At 39.0% G+C, this 25,809-nt stretch overlaps 1 protein-coding gene across 1 annotated transcript in view; it reads right to left on the bottom strand.

Moving 5' to 3' along the window:
* The window catches only part of PPARG (peroxisome proliferator activated receptor gamma), a 131,724-nt gene that overhangs the window by 19,426 nt on the left and 86,489 nt on the right, over nucleotides 1–25,809 (bottom strand). The window contains exons 5-6 of the mRNA XM_081246425.1: nucleotides 16,257–16,395; nucleotides 8,264–8,463 (exon numbers count right to left, since the gene is read on the bottom strand). Of these exons, the coding sequence (XP_081102551.1) occupies nucleotides 8,264–8,463; nucleotides 16,257–16,395 (339 nt within the window). The remainder of the gene's footprint in view (nucleotides 1–8,263; nucleotides 8,464–16,256; nucleotides 16,396–25,809) is intronic.

Genomic DNA, 25,809 nt, shown 5'->3' on the forward strand with positions numbered 1-25,809 from the left:
ATAGGAGTCTATGATCGTCACCAAACTTTTTTTTTTTGGCTGCACCACATGGCTTGCGGGATCTTAGTTCCCTGACCAGGGATTGAACCCCGGGCCCTGGCAGTGAAAGCGCAGAGTCCTGACCACTGGACCGCCAGGGAATTCCCTTCACCGAACTAATAAGTCTATTCTACACTGAAGGAAATAACAGTAATACTAAGGGGTTTTCGATGTTGAGTAGATTTCCAAACTTGCCTATTATTTCCACACCATTCACTGGAGTTATTCCAGAAATTGTTACTTTTTTAAACCCCCAAATTCACTTCAATTGTATTGTTTAGCAAATACAAAACCACAAAGTAGGACAGATGTTAGTAACCCAAGAGTAAGCTTGCCTGGTGGCTCTAAGTCTTCAAGGAAACCAGGAGTGAAGAGTGCTTACTATGTTTTTGGGAATTTCGCTCCCCCCCTCTCCCACTTCAAATTGATATTATTAACGGGAGAGGAAAAGAAGGACAGAGTGGATAAACAGTCACATCAGTTAACACGTGCTAAGTCTCTCCAGAATGCCAGATTCTAATCATGAGAAAAACGTTAACAGAACCTAGGGAGAGGTCGTTTCTGTCCTCCAGGAGTTTTGTATGTATTATAATTTACGTTAACAAGAGCCTGGCTTTCTTTACTGCCATGACAATCTGACGGTACCTGAAGAGTCGCCCTGTACCTGTACGAGTACCAAAAACAACGGATATGACATCATCCCCTCTTCACATATGAAAAGACGCTACCTCGATCTGCCCACTTGAACTTTTGGATGAGCTCAACCACTCAGCTTCTTGGCACAGAATGGATGCATCAGATTCTTCTACCTCCATGTAAGCAATTTATCTGGAACTATGCCCTGATAAATCATCCTGTGACTCTTCCCCTTGACTTCCCCTGTCCCTCATATAAAGCCCCGGGTTCCTGTTTTCGAAATTCTGTGAGAGTTGCACATAGGGCACAATCCTGCTAATTTTCTCTCTCAATTTAACAACAATGTGACTTGGTAACCCCTTGGCAATCGGCATTGGTCAGGATTTCCTGGCAGTAAACACTCAAGGACACAGAAAGGAATCAGCAGCCCCCACCATCATGCCAAACCATTCCAGGTTTTCTTTTTTTTAAAATAAAGATCCCTTCAGCGTTTTCAAAACGTGAATTGGCAGAGAATTATGGGTATTGACATGCAAATGAATCCCAGGTGGATTTCTTTGTTTTTCCTCGTCATAGCTGATTATGCTGTTTTCGGTGCATTTCTGAAGTCTGCATAGATTCTTTCAACCCCCCTGCGGATCTGTCAAACTGAAAGAGTGATCAGACACGATCTGCCCAGAGATCTGCCTTTCTTCGCCACCAAATTCACCAATTCTTAGACTGCAAACAGTTCACCTTCACATTTCACACTGGGACCTCCTTATCCTGAAACAGCGAAAAGATAGTGGCCCACCTGCTTTGCAGAGGGCTGACCTCTTAAAACCACGGGTGGAATTCAGCCAGTGGAGTTTACCTTGGATCATGAATTTAACATTACACTTCTGGTGAAATATTCCCCATAAACTGTACTTCACTTCCATGTTTCTGTATTTTCTACAAAGCAAAGGGAAGCCTTACATTCTCTATTAGCTTGCACCATATCACTGGACGATCTGCCACTTTAAGAGGAACCATATCCTCTTCAAATGTGGTCTTAATGATTTTACACTTTTAGTTGGGGGCTAACAATGTATTTATCTTCAGACACTATATCAAATGGCTAGATAAGCATCTCTCCTCAACAGGAAAGAATGCTTAATTATGTCTAGGATGTTATCAGGGATAGATCCAGGCTTTGTGGGGCCTGAAATGTACACGATTGTTGAAGACATTTACAACCGTTGGGTTCAGTAATACAAATTATAAGAATAAATAGCTTAGGCCCTTTCTTGAGCCGTTGGAAGGGGCTCAGCACAAGGGAGAGGCCCTGAAGCTTCATTAGCTTCATGGTGAGTCGGCCTTTGGCTGTTATAAATGCTTGTATTTCTCCTATTTTGGACACACCAGAACAAGGTCAGAATGGAATGAAGAAAATTGCACTTGAACACAATGTTTCTCCAGGGAAACAAAACGGTTTCTGTAAGAGGAAGTTAGTTTTCTTTGGAGAGATACATGAAGTGTAATTTATTTTGATATGTTTTGATTTTCAAAAACGGCTCCATGTATCAAAACTGGGATGGGATTAAGGGTACTGTTTTTATAGATAACTAAAATTAGTTCGAGATCTATAGCACACCTGCTACATATAACACAAAGATCATGGGGGAAGCTGGCTTACTAATGAAAACAAAGTAGAGTAATAAAACTTTACTGTTTTGAATGGACAGATAGAACAATATTGTTTCTTAGTAGTCCAACAACGTCAGCATTTTAATATACAAGTTGTTTTAGTGATTATACATGAATGCTCTAAGTTTACAGCTCCCTTTGAATGATAAAATGGCAAGCTAGAGGAGATAAATGAGAAAATCAACTAAGAAAGCACAGATTATTCTGGTGATTTCTCCAATTTGGGAGATTGAAATTAGTGCAGGATTCAATCACCTGGTAACCAGGTCAGAGTTAAAACTGGCCTGGAGAAAGGTGTGCCCCATCCCATGGGTCTCTCCTGGTAATCTTAGTTTTCCTGACAGATTAGAGCAAAGGCTCAAGGAAGAAAATTGAATTCTTAGGGCCTATCTTCTTCATCTTCCTTTCTTCTTTCTTTTTATACTTCTGACTTTTCATCTTCTGAGACACACATGGTTCTCCTTGATTAGCTCCAGTGGGTGAATGTTAATCCAAAATGCATTGGTTGGGTTTCCTCAACTTTCTGGTTTCTCCCCTGTCGTTCCTATTTCCCTCTTGTTGAGAACCATGGGGTTTAGAGAACTAAAGGGTCTTCAGAAATAACCTACATCATCATTCTCTGACTATGTATGAATAAACTGAACTAGAGACTTTCCAAAGTCAAACAGCTATTTATAGCAAACCCTAAACCAGATCTCCTCACTCATGACTAATTCTTTTCTCTTTCTGTTGCTTTCTACATGACTTCCCCACTTTTGCTTTTTTAAATACAATGACTATTCTGGGAGGAAGTGGAGCTTTTAAACTCTTATATGCCGGGATCTTGGAGGCAGTGTCCTTTGAACTATTATTTCCTAGAGATGCCAATTAAGTGCTGTATGTGATCGAAGTTAAGTTTGAATGTCTCTCAAACGTAATCTTGTTTTCCTACATGGTTTAGAGATTTAAGACAAATAAAAACTTAATACGAAGAATTATTCACACTCTAATGAACCAGCACATAGCCACAGCTCTTAAAGAAAAGTCTATTGCTGGCCAAAATGTTACTCAGCTGGCAAACAAGGGTACTGGCCAACTGAGTCTAATCATTAAAAAATGAAAAAAAATTAAAATGCTTTTCTTCTTAACTATATAGAATATTATCTTTTTAACTTATTGTCTGAAAGAACACCATTGGTTCAGATCTGTTATATCTTTAGCTATATTCCCGACAGTATCGGAAATAAAGAAATTTATTTTTTTAATATGAACATATGGATTAATGATTCCAGGAGTCCAACTTCTTTAGTCACCATTGAAACAAATCAGCACTACCATCCTGCTCTTTATACTGTGGTTCCTAAGGCTCTTTTCTCTGAGGGTCTGTTTGGTATCTTTCTTCCCAGGGGAGCAAATTCCAGCTCACTCAGGCTTTTCCACAGTGAAAGGGGGAAAGAGACCACACTTTTAGTTGTTAAGTGTAGGATTTAAAAGGACAGATATCTTTCCAACAGTTTGAGTTACCAGATTCGAGGGCCCTTGTAAATTTTAGGATGCGAAAATTTAAATGGGTACAGAACTGTTTTCACAGAAGTTTACATTTCAATACTGGTTTTACTATTTGAAAGGTTCATATTTCACACACTATTTAGAAGAACCGTTTTTATGATGGCACCAGTTTGCTCCTGTAATTATAAAAACAGTGACTCCACATAGATCCATCATAAGCAATGGGATGCTTTGGGACCCAAAGTCCAATATAGTACAAATAACAAGCTTTATTCCTTATTTGCAGACAGAGTGCAGCCAGGAGGGCCTCACCATGTCTCAGATATGGAGTGAAAAGTTGGCAGACACACCAAGGGTTTTTCTATTTATTGTTTTATGACAAACCATGGCACTGAAGATGGTTTTTGAAAACCACTCTCTGTTTATTTTCATCAACAAACATGGGATCACGTGACAGCGACACACCCAGTGTGATCATCGCATCAGGGGAGTAGTCAAACACTGGGAACTTCCAAAGTCCATTCAGCTCTCAGGTTGCCTTCAGGAGATAAGCACCCTCGCTCTAGCATATCTGTAGTTTTTAGAGTTCAGTAGGTTCTCTCAAAGAAGGGGCTGGGCTGGAACAAGCCATTGAAAGGGAAGTAGACTGTGAGGACAGTCAGTGCTATTCCTATCTGAGGGTGGCTAAAAGGCCTAGTGCTCCTAAAATTTCTTCTCCGGTGATCCACATCCTGTGAGTCCATTTCCCATCTTTCCCTAAGCCTAAAGTTCCCAAGCATTATTCTTTGAGGCAAGACAATGGAAGTAGGGCCAATCATATCCCAAAGATACGATATCTAAGTTAAAAAGATAGGAGGGGAGAAGGGGCAGTTAATTTATCTGTTCATTTATCTGTTCTGTTCTACAAGGTGGCACCAGTGAATAAGAGATAGAAGAGAGTTTAGTGGGGAAGGGAGAAGCCCTGGTTGGCCTGGAGGCAAATGCTGGAGCTGGCCCTAGGCAATGGTTAAAAGGAGCAGGAAGATAAATTTAAAGAATGGCCTCTTCAGTAAAGTCATTTCCTTTCCCAAAGGTTCTGGGTAACTGGTCATCCATCCACTATGCTGAGTAGCCTCCCCCAGGCTTGACTGAACCAACCCTAACAACATCAGTTCAAGCAAGGTGTATAGTGAGACGCAAACGCAAACCGGCTCTATCGCACCAGCCACGGCCCCTCTTCCACATGCCCCACCTTCTCAAGAGTCCACACTTCTGCAAAACTTCTCCTATCAAGGCAAATCTTAACTTTCAAAAGTCCTGGCCAAGTGATAACATAACAGCCCTGAGACAGATGCTATCGAATGAATAACATGACCACGGTAAGATAAAGAACAAATCTCTAGTCTCACTGGAAGTCACATTTTGATTTTTTTTCCCTTTCGCATATTCCTCTCTGAACTATTTCTTTCCACTAGTGCTTAATTTGATTTTGCAAGATAAGGAGAAAAGAGAGAGCCAAACAATTCTATTGCAGTTTTGTGTAATCAGGGGATGGACTATTCTAATTTGGCCCAGTCTCTTTTTCCTTCCCAGACCCTAACAAGAGGCAATTTTGCCTCTATCCAGATCTTTAACAGTGCCCGGGTTGGTGAGAAAATCTTGGGTTAGAGGCCCTCTGATGAAAGTCCAGAATTTCAAAGGGCATAGCAGAAGCTTTTTTTTTTTTTTGCGGTACGCGGGCCTCTCACTGCCGTGGCCTCTCCCATTGTGGGGCACAGGCTCCGGACGCGCAGGCTCTACAGCCACGGCTCACGGGCCCAGCCGCTCCACGGCACGTGGGATCTTCCCGGACCGGGGCACGAACCCGTGTCCCCTGCATCGGCAGGTGGACTCCCAACCACTGCGCCACCAGGGAAGCCCTAGGCAGCAGCTTTTAACTCAGTTAAGCAAATACATTCTGAGTAACTATTACGGGCAAAGCACAGTCCTAGTTACTACAGAGGGAAAAAGGAAAAACTTGAGAAGCCTATAATCAAGCATTTTGCAGCCCTTTCCCTTAAAAAAGCTTAATACCTATTTACCCCATAAAAAGCCTACAGTTACCTTAGTTTCAACTCAAAGATTTAGAGCCAAGGAGTCAACTGGAGTGAGCTTTTAAAGTGATTTACAGTGGATAGGGCTGTGGGCCCCTGAGTAACACGCAGAACAGTATGCTGGCCACTGGGAGTGTAAATTTAAAATCTTGACTACTGAGGAAATTTGGTTTTTAAATGCTTTCCTCTTATCTTTCAGGTACTATTACATTAATAGGATTTCCAGTGTGGACTGCAGGTCTGGACTGGGCGATTAAAAGAAGGTGAGAAAGCAGTTCCTGGAAACTAAATGGCCCAAGGCAAACTGTGGAGTAAACACTGTGCTCTGGGCTGTCCCCCTGTCATCAAACCTCTCCCAGCTCAGGGTCTCTGGTTAGGTACCCTGTCCCACATGGGCTCTCAGCGAGCTGTCGCAAGCTGCCTTCAATTGTTAACCCTATTTGGCTGTGTCGCCCTGATCTTCCTTTTGTTTCTCTACCTTTAAATGAACACGGTTTACTTTCTGTAGTCAAATAAACTATGGAGAGGTCATTTGCTTTTGTTTTGCTGTGCCCTGATTCTTTCATTTAAAGAGTACGTAGACTGAGCTTTACTAAGACCTATACTCCGTCCCCCTGCCCTGTGGAAGACAGCAGCCCGCCTCACTAGAATTCAAGAACAAAACAGCACAAGGAAAATTTCCTGACTGTGAATGTACTGGGACAGCAGAACAAGGTGGAAAATTCCTGCCAATCTAAATATCCATAAAAATAAACCATAACTCAGAATGCTTTCCCAAGGTGAAACTTTCACAGTGTCTATGTCAACCTGGCCACTGCTGGCTGATGGGCAGGACTGGCTTCAGGGAGGAGAACGCATCCGAGTGGGAGGCACAGGGCCTGCGTTCTCGTGTCGCTTCTTCCACATGCTAACTCTGTGACCTCAGGGCAAAGTGTTCAACCTCTCTGGACTTCAGTTTCCTCATCTTTAAAAAGAGGATAGTAATAGCAGCTGTAAGGTGGTCATGGGTCTTGAACATAATAAATATGCAAGAATTAAAAAAAATTATAAACAACTGGATACAGGTGTAATACTGTCAGAAATTTAAAAAAATTATAAACAACTGGATACAGGTATAATACTGTCAGAAAACCTACTGCCCTTCTTGATATTTGGCTTTTTATGCAGTAATATACCACAAAAGTCTTCTTTTTCTATTAGCTGATTCTACTCTTACGGTTTAGCTAAAAGGGGGAAAAAAAACCCATCCTGAGATGGTCATCAAAATATATTAACGGGTGATAAAACTTTTCCCAAAATATAACTGAGTGGGGAAAGAGTTACACATTTCTGTCCAGTAATCGCACACCTTTCCTACGGGGGTTCATTTGAAAATAAACGACAGCATAAGAAGGCTTTCAAGGGCTGGGACAGTGTCTTCTGAATGTTCTGTGGCTCTTACTACCCTAGGAACCTGCTGCAGATATTATACTCAGAGTCAGACCCTACCTGTGAAAACTACGGTACAGAGATGTGACCCAGGTCACAGTGCAAGTTGATGGCAGAATTGGGCCCAGAATTCAGGCACAGTTATATTTTGTTTTAATATAATTCCAAGTAGCTTTCTCAGTTTCCTATCAGGGAAGAATTTTGCTTCTTGGAAAACTTGACTCAATCACCATTATAACCCACTCTGGGTTTCCTAAACAGTGGTCATCCATGTGCCTGCAGATGTTTGAGAATGCACTGGGGTAGGCCCGGCTGCACAGAGCCTCCAAGAAGATAAAATTCATACAAACAATAAAAGGACAGAGCTTCCACTTCCCAGGAATCATCAGGACAGTGCTGCAAGGAAAGAAAAGTGGTGTAATATCTGAAATGTATTTTTATACCCCACGGAGAACTTCTAAGAGGTAATTTGAGTAGTTCTGAATGATACAATAATGGGATTAACTACCTTTTCCAGACCTAGGTCAGGCCCTTCCCAGGGAAAAGCAGAGCTATTTGAAGGCATATAGATGTGGCCAGTTATTTTGATGCCAAGAAAAGACAAGGATCCTGAAAGAGCGTGGTGGGATGAGGGAGGTCAGAGTTCATTTGTTCAAGTTAAGATGACCTGTACCTTTTTACACTATTCTCAAAAATTTTATTAGGAGAACTTGAAGGAGTTTTTCCCTTTTCAAAATGTTTACTTACCCTATCTGAAAACACTTCCTTTCCTCTGTTTCAGACTCAGCCTGTGGTACGTACCATCCAACAGCTGAGTGGTACTCCGCATGTGTGTGTGTGTTTGTGTGTAACATGGTAAGTCATTTACTCAAAGGGAAAACAACAACAACAAACCCAGCCACCCCAAATGAAGACAGTAGAAGAGAACTAACTGATTTGTCTGTTGTCTTTCCTGTCAAGATCGCCCTCGCCTTTGCCTTGGTCAGCGGGAAGGACTTTATGTACGAGTCATACAAATGTTTTGCCAGGGCCCGGAGATCAGCAGACTCTGGGTTCAGCTGGTCGATATCACTGGAGATCTCTGCCAACAGCTTCTCCTTCTCGGCCTGGGGCATCCGCCCAAACCTGATGGCTACACAGGAAGAGAAACGGCAGGATGAATGACTGCATTACTGTATATATATACATCACAACTTCTTTTATCCTTTCATTCATCAATGGACACTTAGGTTGTTTCCATTTCTTGGCTATTGTAAATAATGCTGTAATGAACATGGGGGGGAATGAATTGAGTCTTATTAAAAATGTTTTTGTCCTTTAACATCTAAGGGGTGAACTTGCAGTCATATCAGGCTTTTGACAATGAGTAAGGCTTCATCTCATGGTCAGTTTTCCACTTTTAACATGTTGATTTTGCAACAGCTGTAGCCTGTAAATGAGACTTATATAACACTATTGCTTTTCATATGACTGTTGCCAATAACTTACGTTTTTCCACCTCTCTTTCTTGAGGAAAAAAAAATGTGCGCATTTAGAGGTTTTGCAGGATTTGACAACCTAATAACTATCACTTTATTTTCCAGCTCCTTTAAAGTAAAACAAGGAGAAGCCTTATCACCATTATTAAGTAATTTTTAAGTTGGGGTAACATTTTTCAAACTACGTGTAAAGAATATTTAAACATTTGCCTAGGTTTCTTTCCAAGGTCGAGATGAGCAAGACACGACAGCCTCATCTCCTGACCCTGAAGTCTTACTTGACAACATTTAATTCATTCACTGAACACCTGTTTGATGGAAGACGCTGGCTTGACAGGCTGGACTGGGAGACACAAGGATGAAAGGGACGCATCTAGTAGATCCCAGATATAAAAGAGCCTAAATATACATGGATTATTCTCTCTCTCATGTACCGCTCTTTATCAGCTCCTTCCTTTCCACCTAAGCCGAGTTTAAGCTTCTGACCCTGGCATGATCTCCCCGTCATGCTCTTTCCTCCACCGCTGGACTTACTGAAAGAGTCATCTTCCCTTTCTGTCTTAGTATTTACTTCCCAACCCACTGCAATCTAGTTTTCCTCATTTAAATTCACCAAACCTTCGCTCTTAAAAGGATCCAAAGCCTTCCTCACAGTCAGACCTAGGGGCCTCTTCTAAGCACTCATTTTCTGCTTGAGCTCCCAGCTTCCTCCCTGCCGTGAACACTGTTGACCTTCTCCACCCTCTTATTTCACATTTTTCTCACACTGGTTTGTGCTTTTCTGGCTCTCCTATCTTTCTGCCTGCTATTTTCCAGACGTCTTTGACGGTGCCTCTTCCTTCACTTGTATTCTGCTATTCCTAGTTTGATCTTCTCTCTAACTCAGAAAACGTGCTAATGACTCCTGCCCTCTCTTCCCTGAGATTTGGACCCTTATTTTGCACTTCGTCCTGTGTTCCTTTGCACATGGATGCTGGATATTCCATAAATACCTCAAATGCAACATAAAATCAAACTTTTCATTTTCCCCTCCAAACTGTCTCCTCTTACTGTGTTCCTTTCTTGATTAATTCACTCTATCACCCAAACTAGACACCTCAAATAATCTCTGACAACCCCTCTCTCCTTGGACACTTGTATTCATTGGTCACTGATGAGATATTTCTCTCAATGCCATTTCTTCTCACCGTTCCCAATGTTTTAGATCACAATATTGCATTGGTCTTCTGATGGTTCTCCCCGATTTTTCCCTCTCTAACTTCTCCTTTTTAGCTGTCAGTAGTTTGGTTTTTGGTAATACAGGTCTGATCACTCCCTCGATTTATAAGAATGTGGTGCTACAGGAAAGGTAAGAAACACAGAAGAGGAAGAATGGGGAATTAGAAGTCAGATGGAAAAGGCGGCTTTTGAACTGGGCCTTCAGCATCACATAGGATTTTGACAGGGGACGGAAGGACACAATATGCAGAGCCCCAGAGGTATTCTATCACAGGGCACTTTGCAGGAACAGCAAAGTATGCAGTTTGTCTGAAATGTAAGTGGAAAGGGCAGCAGAGGGAAAAGGAGGTGAAGGCTAGATTATGGGTGGTAATGAATACCCTGCAGGTATAAGTACCACAGCTCCTTTAGGACTTTTTACTTTGTTATATTTTCTGAAAGGTAACATTTGGGTGATTTTTCCTCACGCCACAAAGAAGATGAAAGAAACAAAAAGTAACATGCTGCAGTTTAAATTTATTTGCCATTCAGGCTTTTCTTTTTTTGCAACATACATAGTGCTTCTGTTTACAAGGAAGGAGAGGATTACCTTATAAATGCTGAATGCCACAAAAATCTGTGAAGCCATTTTGCTAGCATTTTATGAAGCTGCTAAAAAATTATTTTGAAAGTTGTCGCTTTTTTTTCAATAAAAGAAAAAAATCCATCATTTATATAATAGGATATCCTAATCAGTAAAGCTAAGGTTTCACTAACTTTTTATATTTATAAAAATTATTATTTTTGTCCAAACTGAATGGTATGGGGAAACCTAGCTGAATGACTCATAAGTAATATAAGTCAACTCTTCTTTACTTCAGATTTTTTTTAAAAATGCACAGCCTAAACTTATTATTTTATTATTTAGTTCATATGAAAAGCAGCTCTTGAATATTAAATATTCTCTAGTCAAAATTCTTAATGACTAAATTATCCTATTAAAAATAAAGAGGACACATTTAAAAAATATGATTAATGTCAGGGATCTTGACAGCAGGACTTTAAAACAGAAATTGTACTTTGAAAAACTATAAAAATGTGTATGAGTATCCATTTGACTGAAGAAGCAACATTAATATACAAGAGTATTTTTATTAAGATTCTACAGATACCAGCATCACTATTTCAAAGTGTAAAACAAGTAGTAGCTGATACAATGATCACTTAGGAATTTGGTTCTTTATTTCTGCTTTACTTTCGCTTAGAGCTTTCCTCTATAGGTGGTGTCTAGACAGGGCACTGAGCTGATTGTGTTCGGGACAACTCAGGAAGACTTCAGAGCCGTCAGCAGGATTGAACCATGGTCTAGAAATGATGGATTGTTAAATACCAAAATAAGTGGAACTTCGTTTATCTTGATCATTATAGAAAAACAAAAACTTTCTTCCCAAAACGTATCAATCCAACACCTGGGTGTTTCTTCTACCTAATGCTGGATATTTGAGAAACAACTATGTATCCAAATGGAAGAATTCTGAAATCATGTCCTTCTACGATGTTTAGACTACATGTCACAGTCAAAATGAAAGTTCCATCTGAAGATGGAACCATATACCATGAACCATTAATCAAATATACCATTTATACTTTCCCTACCCCAGACTGCCCTGGATTTGTACTCTGGGGTTACATCGTTATGAGATCATCAAACATACTGACTTAAATTGCTGAGGAATTGATCAGAACATATGGGAGACCTGATTCAGGCATATGAAAAACATATAGGTGGAAACTTTTAAATTCAGGCAAATGACAGATATCTAGATACTTGGAAGACTGTGGCACTGTGTGTAAGACGTGGACTAGCTGGTTGAAAAGTGAGGTAGGCTGTTTGATTTACATAGAATCATAGAATTTTCAAAGTTGAAAGGACTTAGCAATCACTGATTTTTTAAAAATTAAGTAATTAATTTATTATTTTTTATTTTTGGTTGCACTGGGTCTTTGCTGCTGTGCCCGGGCTTTCTCTAGTTGTGGCGAGCGGGGGCTACTCTTCGCTGTGGTGCGCAGGCTTATCATTTCGGTGGCTTCTCTTGTTGTGGAGCAAGGGCTCTAGGTGCGTGGGCTTCAGTAGTTATGGCACACAGGCTCAGTGGTTGTGGCTCGTAGGCTCTAGAGCGCAGGCTCAGTAGTTGTGGTGCATGGGATTCGCTGCTCTGCAGCATATGGGATCTTCCCGGACCAGGACTCAAACCCGTGTCCCCTGCATCATTGGCAGGCGGGTTCTTAACCACTGTGCCACCAGGGGAGCCCACAATCACTGATTTTAGTGATTTTTCAACAAATCTGGGAAAGTTCCCAGAGTCCCTAGGGATCCTTGAAGGTGACTTCAAAGTCTCCTTCAAAGGTGGGAGTGGATGGCTAACCGGGAAGCTAAATGCACTGAAGGGACTGAACAGAGACCAAAGAGCAGAAGGAAAAGTAACCCAGAATGGAGAGAATTCACTTTGGGGGATGTTTATTTCTTCTCGTGTGTACTGTGAATAGCAAGAGCTGATCTTGGGGGCTTCCCTCGTGGCACAGTGGTTAAGAAACCACCTGCCAATGCAGGGGACACAGGTTCGAGTCCTGGACTGGGAAGGTCCCACATGCCGCGGGGCAGCTAAGCCCGTGCGCCACAACTACTGAAGCCCGCGCTCCTAGAGCCCGCGAGCCACAACTACTGAAGCCCGTGTGCCACAACTACTGAGCCTGCGCTCCTAGAGCCCACAAGCCACAACTACTGAAGCCTGCGCTCCTAGAGCCCATGCTCCGCAACAAGAGAAGCCACTGCAATGAGAAGTCTGTGCACTGCAATGAAGAGTAGCCCCTGCTCGCTGCAACTAGAGAAAGCCCGCGTACAGCAATGGAACACCCGATACAGCCAAAAATAAAATAAATATTTATATAAAATATTAATATAAAATAAAATAAAAATAAATTTAAAAAAAAGAAAATACCCAAAAAAGTATTAAAAAAAAAAAAAGGAGTTGGTCTGGGTATAACCCTAGAAACCTCTTTTGATAACTTGGTCAGTTATTACATTGAGGTCCATTCACACAAACCACTAAGAAAAAGACTTTCTATAAGAACGGAAACCTCATTACTGTTGGCCTCACACTGGCCAGAGCAAGGAATTTTAAGTAGTTACTACAATATCCTAGAAAACTTTGTATTTGGAAATGTTTCCTTCACCAGGATAATAGACAAAACTAATCAAAACCTACTTGTTGAGTTCCCCTTCATGTGTATAGACCAAATGGATGTTTTCTGTGCAACCTGTTCCCATCAAAACCCATGAAAAGGGATTTTCTTCATCATGTTTCCAATCCTGTAAATGCTGAACTGCATGTGTTTGATGCCGTGACATTTATTTTCTTTTTCTTTCTTTCTTTCTTTCTTTCTTTCTCTTTTTTCTTTCTTTCTTTCTTTCTTTTTTTCTTTCTTTCTTTCTTTCCTTTCCCTCTCTCTCTCTCTCCCTCCCTCCCTCCCTCTCTCTCTCTCTTTCTTTCCTCCCTCCCTCCCTCCCTTCCTTCCTTCCTTCCTTTCCTTCTCTCTCTCTCTTTCGCTCTCGCGCTCTGTCTCTCTCTCTCTCTCTCCCCCACCCCACCTTTCTTTCTTTCTTTCTTCCTTTTGGCCTGTGCATGAACTAACCAAACACTCTACCAAGACTGCTCCTCTCTCTGAATAGAGTAAGCTAATTGTCATAACAAGTCAAAAGATGACCTTATTATCAAGTTCATGATAGCTTTCTTTGACTTTTCTGGAAAGATAAAATTATACCATCAATACTATATAGGTTGGACTTTAAATATTATTTGCTTATAAATAATAAGAAATAGGAGATATATTTTATGTGAATGTGTGCAAGCAATAGGAAATATATATTTCTTCAATATGAAAAGTGACAATTTTTAAAGGACAAAAAAATAAATAGCATTAAAAGCAAAACTGGTCTCCTTTCCTAGGCAGTCTTAGTAATAATGACCTTAAAGTCAAGGATTTCTTCATAAAGATAAAATAAGTTTATTGCGGGCTTCCCTGGTGGCACAGTGCTTAAGAATCTGCCTGCCAAAGCAGGGGACATGGGTTTGAGCCCTGGACTGGGAAGATCCCACATGCCGCGGAGCAACTAAGCCTGTGCACCACAACTACTGAGCCTGTGCTCTAGAGCCCATAAGCCACAACTACTGAGCCCATGTGCCACAACTACTGAAACCCGCGTGCCTAGAGCCCGTGCTCTGCAATGGGAGAAGCCATCGCAATGAGAAGTCCGTGCACCACAACAAAGAGTAGCCCCTGCTCGCCACAACTAGAGAAAGCCTGCGTGCAGCAACGAAGACCCAACACAGCCAAAAAAAAAAAAAAAAAAAAAGTTTATTGCAACTTGATTGCATCATCTAAAGTATAACCCTTGAATTGAAAAGGTACACTTATGTTTTATGAAGTCTGAAATTAAAAGGAAACTGATGGAATTAAACCAGCAAATTATCTTGCAATTAATGACTGCAGTTGTATACACAGCAGATATAATCAACTGTTGAGGAAAGTTGGACCAAATTTCTATCCTGCCTAGTATAGCTGATGGATCTATTCAAAATACATTCTTGCCTTTAGAGAAAATGACCCCATATTATGATACAAATATAATTTTTTAAACTATTTTTAAAGGGTAGAAGATCAGTTCAATTAGTGATTCCCAAATATCTTGATTTCTGCTATAAAAACCAAACATCTGCATCATGGAACAAAAATTTAATTTTCACAGATGCTTTGGAGTCCTTACTGATAAAGACTGACTTCAAATATTATATCTTCTTAGCAGATTAATTTTGAGAGAGGAAAAGGTAAAAGAAAAAAAAACAGGGTATATGATGACATGAGACTTTGGATTTAATTTGATTACTTTGGCATTTTATATCTCTTGAACCCATAATTATTTTGGAAAGAACTGACTAATTCTTGACAAATATAATACTACCAAATTACATCAAAATTATTTTTTGTGAGCCAGTCAACCAATGAGAGCCAAATTAAGAACTATTTCTTCAAACAGTGCTGTCTTCCATGATGTTACTGAGTTCATGCTACAGTTCATGAAAACATGGGTCTTCTACAATCCTTCCCTCAAGTCAACATTCCAAATCATATGCCTGACTTTAACAGTTTTTTTTTTTTTTTTTTTTTTCCCTGCGGTGTGCGGGCCTCTCACTGCTGTGGTCTCTCCCATCGCGGAGCACAGGCTCCGGACGCGCAGGCTCAGCAGCCATGGCTCACGGGCCCAGCCGCTCCACAGAATGTGGGATCTTCCCAGACCAGGGCACGAACCTGCGTCCCCTGCATCAGCAGGCGGACTCTCAACCACTGCCCCGCCAGGGAAGCCCCATATGCCTGACTTTAGATACAGGTTTAAAAAGTAGAAAGTTTTACTCACTTATGTTACTACGGATACTGAAGTTTTGTGAAACTTTAAAATATTTGCTTAATCCACAAATTGTATGCTGCATAAAGTCAAGGATAGTGTTCTACTCATTTTTGCATAGTAAAGAGAAAAAAAGACATATATCTAAATTCTGATATACCACTTAAGTTCCATATCCAGAAATCAGAATTTTCTTACATTAAAAGTAGAAACTACTATATATAAAATAGATAACTAATAAGAACCTGCTGTAGAGCACAGGGAACTCTACTCAATACTCTGTAATGGCCTATATGGGAAAAGAATGTTAAAAAAAAAAAAAAAGAGTGGATGTATGTACATGTATAACTGATTCACTTTGCTGTCTACCTGAAACTAACACAAATTTGTAAATCAACTATACCCCCCAAAATTTAAAAAAAATAAAGTAGAAACTACTGATATATATAAGCAAAGTATAATCTGTTTTTAATACTATTAAAGCAACACAAAAAATTAACCACAACTATCATTACATTTGTTTCAGAATACTACAGTTATTTCCATTACCTCCCAGATTTCCCAGTCTTTTCTCCCATCAAGGCAGATGCTCAACTATAAGAGAGAAGGATTCACATTTAAAGCTGAAAAATTCTGACCTGATTGAGAAACGTTTTATCAACGTGCAGTATTCTGAAATCTGGCAATCTGTGGAAAAACTGTACATGTTTTCAGCAGCGGCCCTCATGTCTACTGATCTGGCAGCCACAATGAGAATAATAAAGTAGGTGGGACTGAGGGTTCACTTACCATTATGAGACATCCCCACAGCAAGGCACTTCTGAAACCGACAGTACTGACATTTATTTCTACTTTTTTTGTGGATCCGACAGTTAAGATCACACCTATCATAAATAAGCTTCAATCTGATTGTCCTCCGGAAGAAACCCTGAAAAGGGATATGGAAAAAAAGGAAGCAAATTTTGAGTGCTTGTGACAATGGCTAAAGGTACGCTAGCCTGGGTATCAGAGGCTAAGGTAGGTTCTTGACACATTCTGTCACTGGTGACTTTAGATAAATCACTTAATCTCTCTCAGTTTTCTCTGCTATAATATAAAGAACCAGAGGATCTCCAGTATCCTTTTTTTAGCTCTTAGACAGTGACCACAACCCACTGATGTCATTGAATGCATCTTGGCTCTACATCTGGATTTCAGCAAGCTCTAAGAAGTGCTCTGGATTTAATGTAATGCAAATAAAACACCATGTAATCAGTTCAGTCTCTCTGTAAATCATTCCAACAGCATGCCCCAGCCTTATAATTGTGCTAAGCAGTTTGGCAAAGTTATAGTCATTTCATTCTAAAACATGAGCAGGGCCAATAAAAATCCACATGTGGATAATTTTTTGGAATTCTCTATGTTGCATAATTTCCTACAGAATTGGTTTCATTTATTTATGCATTTGAAAGAGTGCTCCATAATCGTTGTAGCCTACAAACAAGAAGAGATAACAGAAAATAACATGAGAAGTAATACATAAATCCTCAGAAAATTGACAGCTATCTCAAAATAGCAAATATGTCCATTTGAGGCTAACTGAATTCTGTTACATTTACATATTTTTGAAAGACCTGAAAAAAAATTCTAATGAGAAACATTTTCTTACTCCATTTTTTTTGGTTGTTGTTCAGAATATTCCTACTCATTTCTATTGTGCTCATCTTCATGAAACTCACTTCTTAATTCTTTCAAATTTATCTGGCCCTGTTTGATACAAAAAGCACTGAATTAGGACTGACTCTACCACTGACATGCATTTTGACTTTCTCCAGATTTCTACCTTGAACTCTAGACAAGTATGTTCAGCTGCTTACTTGACATCTTCACTTGGAAATCTAACACCATCTCTAACCCAGCAGGTCCAACTGTGAAGTCCTAACCATACCCTGCAAGCTTATTTCACTGCAGCTCTCTCCATCTCAGCTGATACAACTCCATCCTTGAAGTCATTCTCAACTTCTTTCTCTCATGAGGAAAGCCCTTGCTCTAAATACACAATTGCCTGTTTCCCTCACTGCCTTCAAGTTGTGCTAACTAACACCTTGACTTCTCAATGAGGCTTATCTACCTTATTTCATACTGTGGCCTGTCCCTGTCCCCACCTCTCCTGGCAGTTCTTGTTCTCCTTTACTCTGTTCTTCTTTTTTCCCAATAGACTTTATGACTTCCTAACATACCATATAATTTACTTATTATATTTATGTTTATTTTCTGCTCTTCCCCTACTGTCCAACTAAAATTGTGAGCTCCCTGGGAGAAGGGATGGTCTCTTATGCCCCTAGATGTAACCCAAACTCCAACAACAGTGCTACATTAAAATCTGTTGAGTAAATATGTGTGTCATTTAACTTCCTTTCTAGGCCATCTCTGATATTTTGTGATTCTAAACTATGACTGAGATATTACAAGGCCACTGGCATACTCCTTTCCTTTCAGTTTTTGTTGCTATCTTATTAAAGGTAATAATTACAAACATGTAGGAAATACATGTAACTATAAAACATAATAAGATAATTATCACACATGAGCCCACTGTTCAACCCAAGATTTAAAATCATAACCAGCCACTTGCATGCACTTATGAGTTCTTCCCTTATCCAACTCCTGCCTCTGTGGCCTCTGGACAATATAATCATTATCCCCAATTTTGAGTTTATCATTTCCTTGACCTTTAAGAAAATATAGTTTTATCACACAATCTATAAAACTAAATAATACATTGCTTAGGTATGCTAGTTTGGGGGCTTTATTAAGTAGTATCATACTATATACAGGTATTTCAAATATATTCCCCTCTCTATGACTTACGATCCTTGAAGTTTACTATTTCACTCTTTTTTTTAAACTTGTAAACCTTTTCATTTTGCTCTCATTCTTGAAAGATCACAGGGTACTCAGTTTTTCCTCTTAACACTCTGAATTCCATTGTCCCTGTGCTTTCATTGTTCCTGTTGAGATGTCTGTTGTCAATTGACTTTGGTTGCATTTATATATTCTCTTTGTTTTCCATATTCTGCAGTTTTACTGCAGTGTGTCTAGCCATGGATTTCTTTCATTTATCTTCTTGCACATGGTTTCTGCATCATGGTTTCACTTGTTCATCAGCTCTGGTACTCCAATTAGTTAAGTGTTAGAATTTCTTTTCAATCCTTCAATATTTCCCAACTTCTCTTTTATATTTTTCATCTTCTTACCATTAATTACTTATTAATGTTGATCATGAAGGTAAACATCAGAACAGCCAAATAAGATGACAAAAATATATAATTACAATGGCAAAAGTAAGTAAAAGCAAACTTTTCTCACCAAAGTTCATCAGTAAGAAGAGTTCTGTACATTACTCTACTATTCATCACTAAAGAAGACATATTTTTAATATTCAAAGATCCTATGAATACTTAAAGAACTAAAAGAGGCTTCAAATTCTAGCAGATTCTGGGTAGGACATATTCTTTAAGACATTGTTGGTCTCATTCTTAGTCATTTCTTTGCATATATCTTTCAGTTCAGTAATCCTTTCTTCTCCTGTTTCTAGTACGCTATTTAACCCTTGCATTGAATTTTTATTTCAATGGTTGTATTTTTCACTTTTAGAAGTTTCACCTGTTTTCAAAACTGTTGGTCAGATAGTCTATTATTGCTCATTCATTGCTATGATTCTGCCCTCTATCTTTGAACAATTCATACACAGCTGTTGTACATTCTGTATCAGGCAATTCCAATATCTGCTTTCCTTGGGTAGGGGTGGAGAGGTCTAAGTCTGCTTTTTTATTTGTTTACTTCTGGTGAACGTCATCAAGTTGATTGCCTACTTATGTGTTTGCTGACATTTTATTTTGAACTCATTTCTTGACCTTAAACTGTGAGAATCCTACAGGGTCTAAATTGGGAATTCTTTCCTCCAAAGAGAATTTAAAGATCCTTCTGTTGAAAGCCAGGAGTGCCACTGGCTTATGACTATTTCAGACTCTCTTGAGAATTGTGGCTCAACTCAGAAGCCCCAGACTCAGCTTCTCCTCACTGACAGCTCAGAACACTGACATAGGCATCTACCTGTAGGGCAATGCTGCACCTCAGTATTTCTATGGGCATCTATCATGAGGAAACTCTGCCCTGCCCCTCCAAGTATGCCTGCAGCTACATCTCAAGACCTAGGATTTTGTTTGTTTGTTTGTTTTGTTATTAATGTTTTGGAGAGTTTTCCCTACCTCTTGTGAGATCACTAATATCTCAAACGGTATGTCCTATGTAGGGTATGCTGGAAAGTTAAGCCTCTTTAATTCTCAAAGGGTTATAAGAAGCTTTGAATATTTAAAAGCCATTTTTCCCCCAATGATTCATACAAGGCTAAAGTACAGAACTGTTGTCACTGATAAATATTGGTGAGAAGTTTTGTTTTGATTTTTGCCATCGTGACCATATATATTTTATGATATCCTTGACTGCTTCTCTGATGTTCACTGTTAAAACCTAATATTAGTGGTTGAAAATGCTGCTTGGCTAGCTGACAGGTCCCAGAGTACTCACCTATTTGGCATGGTTGGAGAGGAAGGCTTTTTAATGTGAGAACTATGTTTTTTAAGCTTAACCCTTATAATGTAATTTTTTGTTTTGACTCCTATGATGTCTTTCAAAGTGTATCACATTCTTTTTGTAATGATTCCAGTGTTGAAGGGTAATCACTCTGTATATCATTTACGTACTGACTATGCACCTAAAATCTTGAACTAAATATATACAGACTCCAGCACAACCTTGGAATTTACTTTTACTTTTCTTTTAAGACTAAGTTCATGATAACCAACTGTTTTCTTGCAATTTGACTCTTTCAAGAAATCTAGAGAGGAGGATACAAGCCTCTCAGTGTTTCTTCTGTAAAATTATTTCTTGACTTGAAGAATGAAGCAGGCTTCTCAAAAGTTTCTTCATATTGCCAATAAAGAAACACTCTCTAACAACACTCTTTTTTATTGTGTCAGTGTCCATAAAATGATGTGCAATTTCAACAGCTCACAGTTCTGATTATCATGAAGTCTGTGAACTGGTGTGATGGAGATGCATCAGTCACCATTTCAGAAAATGGTTTTGTGTATATTTTTATTATAAAGTCTTCATATTTGCTTGTGAGAATGTAATGCCCATTTTTTGTTTTTTCTGCTTTAAAAAATATTTCTCCAACTACTCCTTCATTGCTTTACAAGTAACAAAACTTCAGGTGCAATGAGACCTAAGAGTGGTACTGTTAAGTTTACAATGAGATTAAACGCCCTGTGTTGGACCTGCATTCAGCTTTATCATGAAATGGTATGGCCCACAGAGGGTGAATCAACGAGCTGCCACTGGCACATGGGAATATACTAAAAACTCTTTCTGAGGTAGGATACAAAAAATACATAGAAATAAATACATAGATTACACTGTATTGTATGGTAGATTGTGCTTCCTTATGCCTTTAGCTAAGTCTATGGCTCTAAAATGATCTTTCACTAAAGGCACAAAAATATGATGAAAACCTACTAGAGAAAAAAATAAGTGTCCAATTTGTAAGCAATAAATGCCAGTTTTGCAAGCTGTAGAGTTTATTAGTCTTTCAGTAGCTACAGGTTATACATTACCTAAATCTGTAATGTTAATAACCAAATACTTCATCACTGTTTCCCTGTAATCCAAACCCAATCTTTTTATTCCTATCTGAATTTTGGCAAGGATCACCACCATAAACCTGTTCCACTGGCATTGTAAAGCTGTTTAAGAAGACTTACTGACAATTATCTTAAGGATTATAACTATTTTTTGTAATCCATAAATTAGGTTGCAGGTTTGTGGTCAACTGTATTTTAATTATGGGTATATCCCACATTCTACTGAAATGACAAATGTTAAATTGCCAAAGCACCTTTCAGAAAATACATACAGGTGAGTGTAACACATGTGTTAATTTCATTTTCACTGAGTATTGTTGATGAGCTAAGGTGATATCTTTGATTACTGACGGCCACTGGTCTAACTTAGCTGCATTCAGAGGGTGGCAGCAATTTTGTTTAACTCCATAGGACGCGCAGGCTCAGTGGCCATGGCTCATGGGCCCAGCCACTCCGTGGAATGTGGGATCTTCCCGGACCGGGGCACGAACCCGTGTCCCCTGCATCGGCAGGCGGACTCTCAACCACTGCACCATCAGGGAAGCCCATACCCCTTTACTCTTGTACAAATTGTTGAGGTTTCCAAAGAGCTTTTGTTTATGTGGGCTATACCTATTAGCATTGATCAGACTAGAAATAAAACCTGAGAAATTACTATGTACAAGAACACACAGGCCACATTCCATCAGGCATCAGAACTATGCTAACATTCCATGTCATGTAGTTTCTAGAACACTCCACTTACACTCCTGAGAGAATGAGAATGAAAAAGGTAAATAACAACTTATTATTATTATGAAAATAGCGTCAACCTCATGGGTGTCTTGAAAGGGTCTTAGGGACCCCATTCCCAGACCACAATTTGAGAACTGATGACTTATACTTGGAGAAGCCAAATTACATTATTCCTCTAACATTTTTCTTGTTCTTATCTTTAAAATGACCAGATGTCTATTTTCCCTTCCAAGGATAGCATAACCTTCCTTGCATTTTAGTCTAGGAAGTCTGTAATCCATATTTTGGATGGTTTCCAAGTTACTGCAGGTTACTTTACAATACTGTTAATTTTTTTCTACTGCTTTTCTTTATTTGTTTATCTCTGGTAAGTGAAGGACTCCCCTAGATTCGTCAGGTTTTAAGTGTTTATTCTCCATTTTTGCCTTAGAACATTTCTGTTTGTAACTCGAGGGCACTTGGGTTTTCTCCTCCCTGTTTTCTTTTTGCTACTTTTCCTCTTTGCTTTCTTTTACCTTCTAAGTTTTTATGCCCTCAGAACTTAGCTTCTTACAATATTTGTCTTTCAGTTTTTAGCTGTTCTCAGAAATGTTAAAACTCTCTACAGGCAGAAGCAAGAAGAACAACAATCCTGCAGCCTGTGGAACAAAAACCACATTCACAGAAAAATAGACAAGATGAAAAGGCAGAGGGCTATGTAACAGATGAAGGAACAAGATAAAACCCCAGAAAAACAACTAAATGAAGTGGAGATAGACAACCTTCCAGAAAAAGAATTCAGAATAATGATAGTGAAGATGATCCAGGACCTCGGAAAAAGAATGGAGGCAAAGATCGAGAAGATGCAAGAAAGGTTTAACAAAGACCTAGAAGAATTAAAGAACAAACAAACAGAGATGAACAATACAATAACTGAAATGAAAAATACACTAGAAGGAATCAATAGCAGAATAACTGAGGCAGAAGAACTGATAAGTGACCTGGAAGACAGAATGGTGGAATTCACTGCTGCAGAACAGAATAAAGAAAAAAGAATGAAAAGAAATGAAGGCAGCCTAAGAGACACCTCTGGGACAACATTAAACGCAACAACATTTGCATTATAGGGGTCCCAGAAGGAGAAGAGAGAGAGAAAGGACCTGAGAAAATATCTGAAGAGATTACACTCGAAAACTTCCCTAACATGGGAAAGGAAATAGCCACCCAAGTCCAGGAAGCACAGAGAGTCCCATACAGGATAAACCCAAGGAGAAACATGCAGAGACACGTAGTAATAAAATTGGCAAAAGTCAAAGACAAAGAAAAATTATTGAAAGCAGCAAGGGAAAAACAACAAATAACATACAAGGGAACTCCCATAAGGTTAACAGCTGATTTCTCAGCAGAAATGCTACAAGCCAGAAGGGAGTGGCATGATATACTTAAAGTGATGAAAGGAAAGAACCTACAACCAAGATTACTCTACCCAGCAAGGATCTCATTCAGATTCGATGGAGAAATCAAAAGCTTTACAGACAAGCAAGAGCTAAGAGAATTCAGCACCACCGAACCAGCTCTACAACAAATGCTAAAGGAACTTCCCTAAGTGGGAAACAGAAGAGAAGAAAAGGACCTACAAAAACAAACCCAAAACAATTAAGAAAATGGTCATAGGAACATACATATCAATAATTACCTTAAACGTGAATGGATTAAATGCTCCAACCAAAAGACACAGGCTTGCTGAATGGATACAGAAACAAGACCTATATATATGCTGTCTACAAGAGAGCCACTTCAGACCTAGGGACACATACAGACTGAATGTGAAGGAATGGAAAAACGTATTCCATGCAAATGGAAATCAAAAGAAAGCTGGAATAGAAATACTCCTATCAGATAAAATAGACTTTAAAATAAAGAATGTTACAAGAGACAGGAAGGACACTACATAATGACCAAGGGATCAATCCAAGAAGAAGATATAACTATTCTAAATATAGGAGCACCTCAATACATAAGGCAACTGCTAACAGCTATAAAAGAGGAAATCGACAGTAACACAACAATAGTGGGGGGTTTTAACACCTCACTTACACCAATGGTCAGAGATCATCCAAAATGAAGATAAATAAGGAAACAGAAGCTTTAAATGACACAATAGACCAGATAGATTTAATTGATATTTATAGGACATTCCATCCAAAAACAGCAGATTACACCTCTCAAGTGTGCATGGAACATTCTCCAGGATAGATCACATCTTGGGTCACAAATCAATCCTCAGTAAATTTAAGAAAACTGAAATCATATCAATCATCTTTTCTGATCACAGTGCTATGAGATTAGAAATGAATTACAGGGGAAAGAAACGTAAAAAACACAAACACATGGAGGCTAAACAATACGTTACTAAATAACCAAGAGATCACTGAAGAAATCAAAAAATACCTAGAGACAAATGACAATGAAAACATGATGATCCAAAACCTATGGGATGCAGCAAAAGCAGTTCTAAGAGGGAATTTTATAGCTATACAAGCCTACCTCAAGAAACAAGAAAAATCTCAAATAAACAATCTAACCTTACACCTGAAGGAACTAGAGAAAGAAGAACAAACAAAACCCAAAGTTAGCAGAAGGAAAGAAATCATAAAGATCAGAGCAGAAATAAATGAAATACAAACAAAGAATACAATAGCAAAGATCAATAAAACTAAAAGCTGGTTCTTTAAGCAGATAAACAAAATTGATAAACCATTAGCCAGACTCATCAAGAAAAAGAGGGAGAGGACTCAGATCAAAAAAATTGGAAATGAAAAAGGAAAAGTTACAACAGACACCGCAGAAATACAAAGCATCCTAAGAGACTACTACAAGCAACTCTATGCAATAAAATAGACAACCTGGAAGAAATGGACAAATTCTTAGAAAGGTATAACCTTCCAAGACTGAACCAGGAAGAAATAGAAAATATGAACAGACCAATCACAAGTAATGAAATTGAAACTGTGATTTAAAATCTTCCAACAAACAGAAGTCCAGGACCAGATGGCTTCACAGGTGAATTCTACCAAACATTTAGAGAAGAGCTAATGCCCATCCTTCTCAAACTCTTCCAACAACTTGCAGAGGAAGGAACACTCCCAAACTCATTCTATGAGGCCACCATCACCCTGATACCAAAACCAGACAAAGATACTACAAAAAAAGAAAATTACAGACCAATATCACTGATGAATATAGATGCAAAAATCCTCAACAAAATACTAGCAAACAGAATCCAACAACACATTAAAAGGATCATACAAGATGATCAAGTGGGATTTATCCCAGGGATGCAAGGATTCTTCAATATACACAAATCAATCAATATGATACACCACATTAACAAATTAAGGAATAAAAACCATATGATCATCTCAATAGATGCAGAAAAAGCTTTTACAAAATTCAACACCCATTTATGATAAAAACTCTCCAGAAAGCGGGCAAAGAGGGAACCTACATCAACATAATAAAGGCCATATATGACAAACCCACAGCAAACATCATTCTCAATGGTGAAAAATGAAAGCATTTCCTCTAAGATCAGGAACAAGACAAGGATGTCCACTCTCACCACTATTATTCAACATAGTTTTGGAAGTCCTAGCCATGGCAATCAGAGAAGAAAAAGAAATAAAAGGAATACAACTAGGAAAAGAAGAAGTAAAACTGCCACTGTTTGCAGGTGACATGATACTATACATAGAGAATCCTAAAAATGCCACCAGAAAACTACTAGAGCTAATCAATGAATTTGGTAAAGTTGCAGGATACAAAATTAATGCACAGAAATCTCTTGCATTCCTATACACTAATGATGAAAAATCTGAAAGAGAAATTAAGGAAACACTCCCTTATACCACTGTAACAAAAAGAATAAAATACCTAGGAATAAA

The sequence above is a fragment of the Mesoplodon bidens genome, assembly GCF_964165515.1.
Source record: "Mesoplodon bidens genome assembly, chromosome: 10".
Taxonomy (NCBI): domain Eukaryota; kingdom Metazoa; phylum Chordata; class Mammalia; order Artiodactyla; family Ziphiidae; genus Mesoplodon; species Mesoplodon bidens.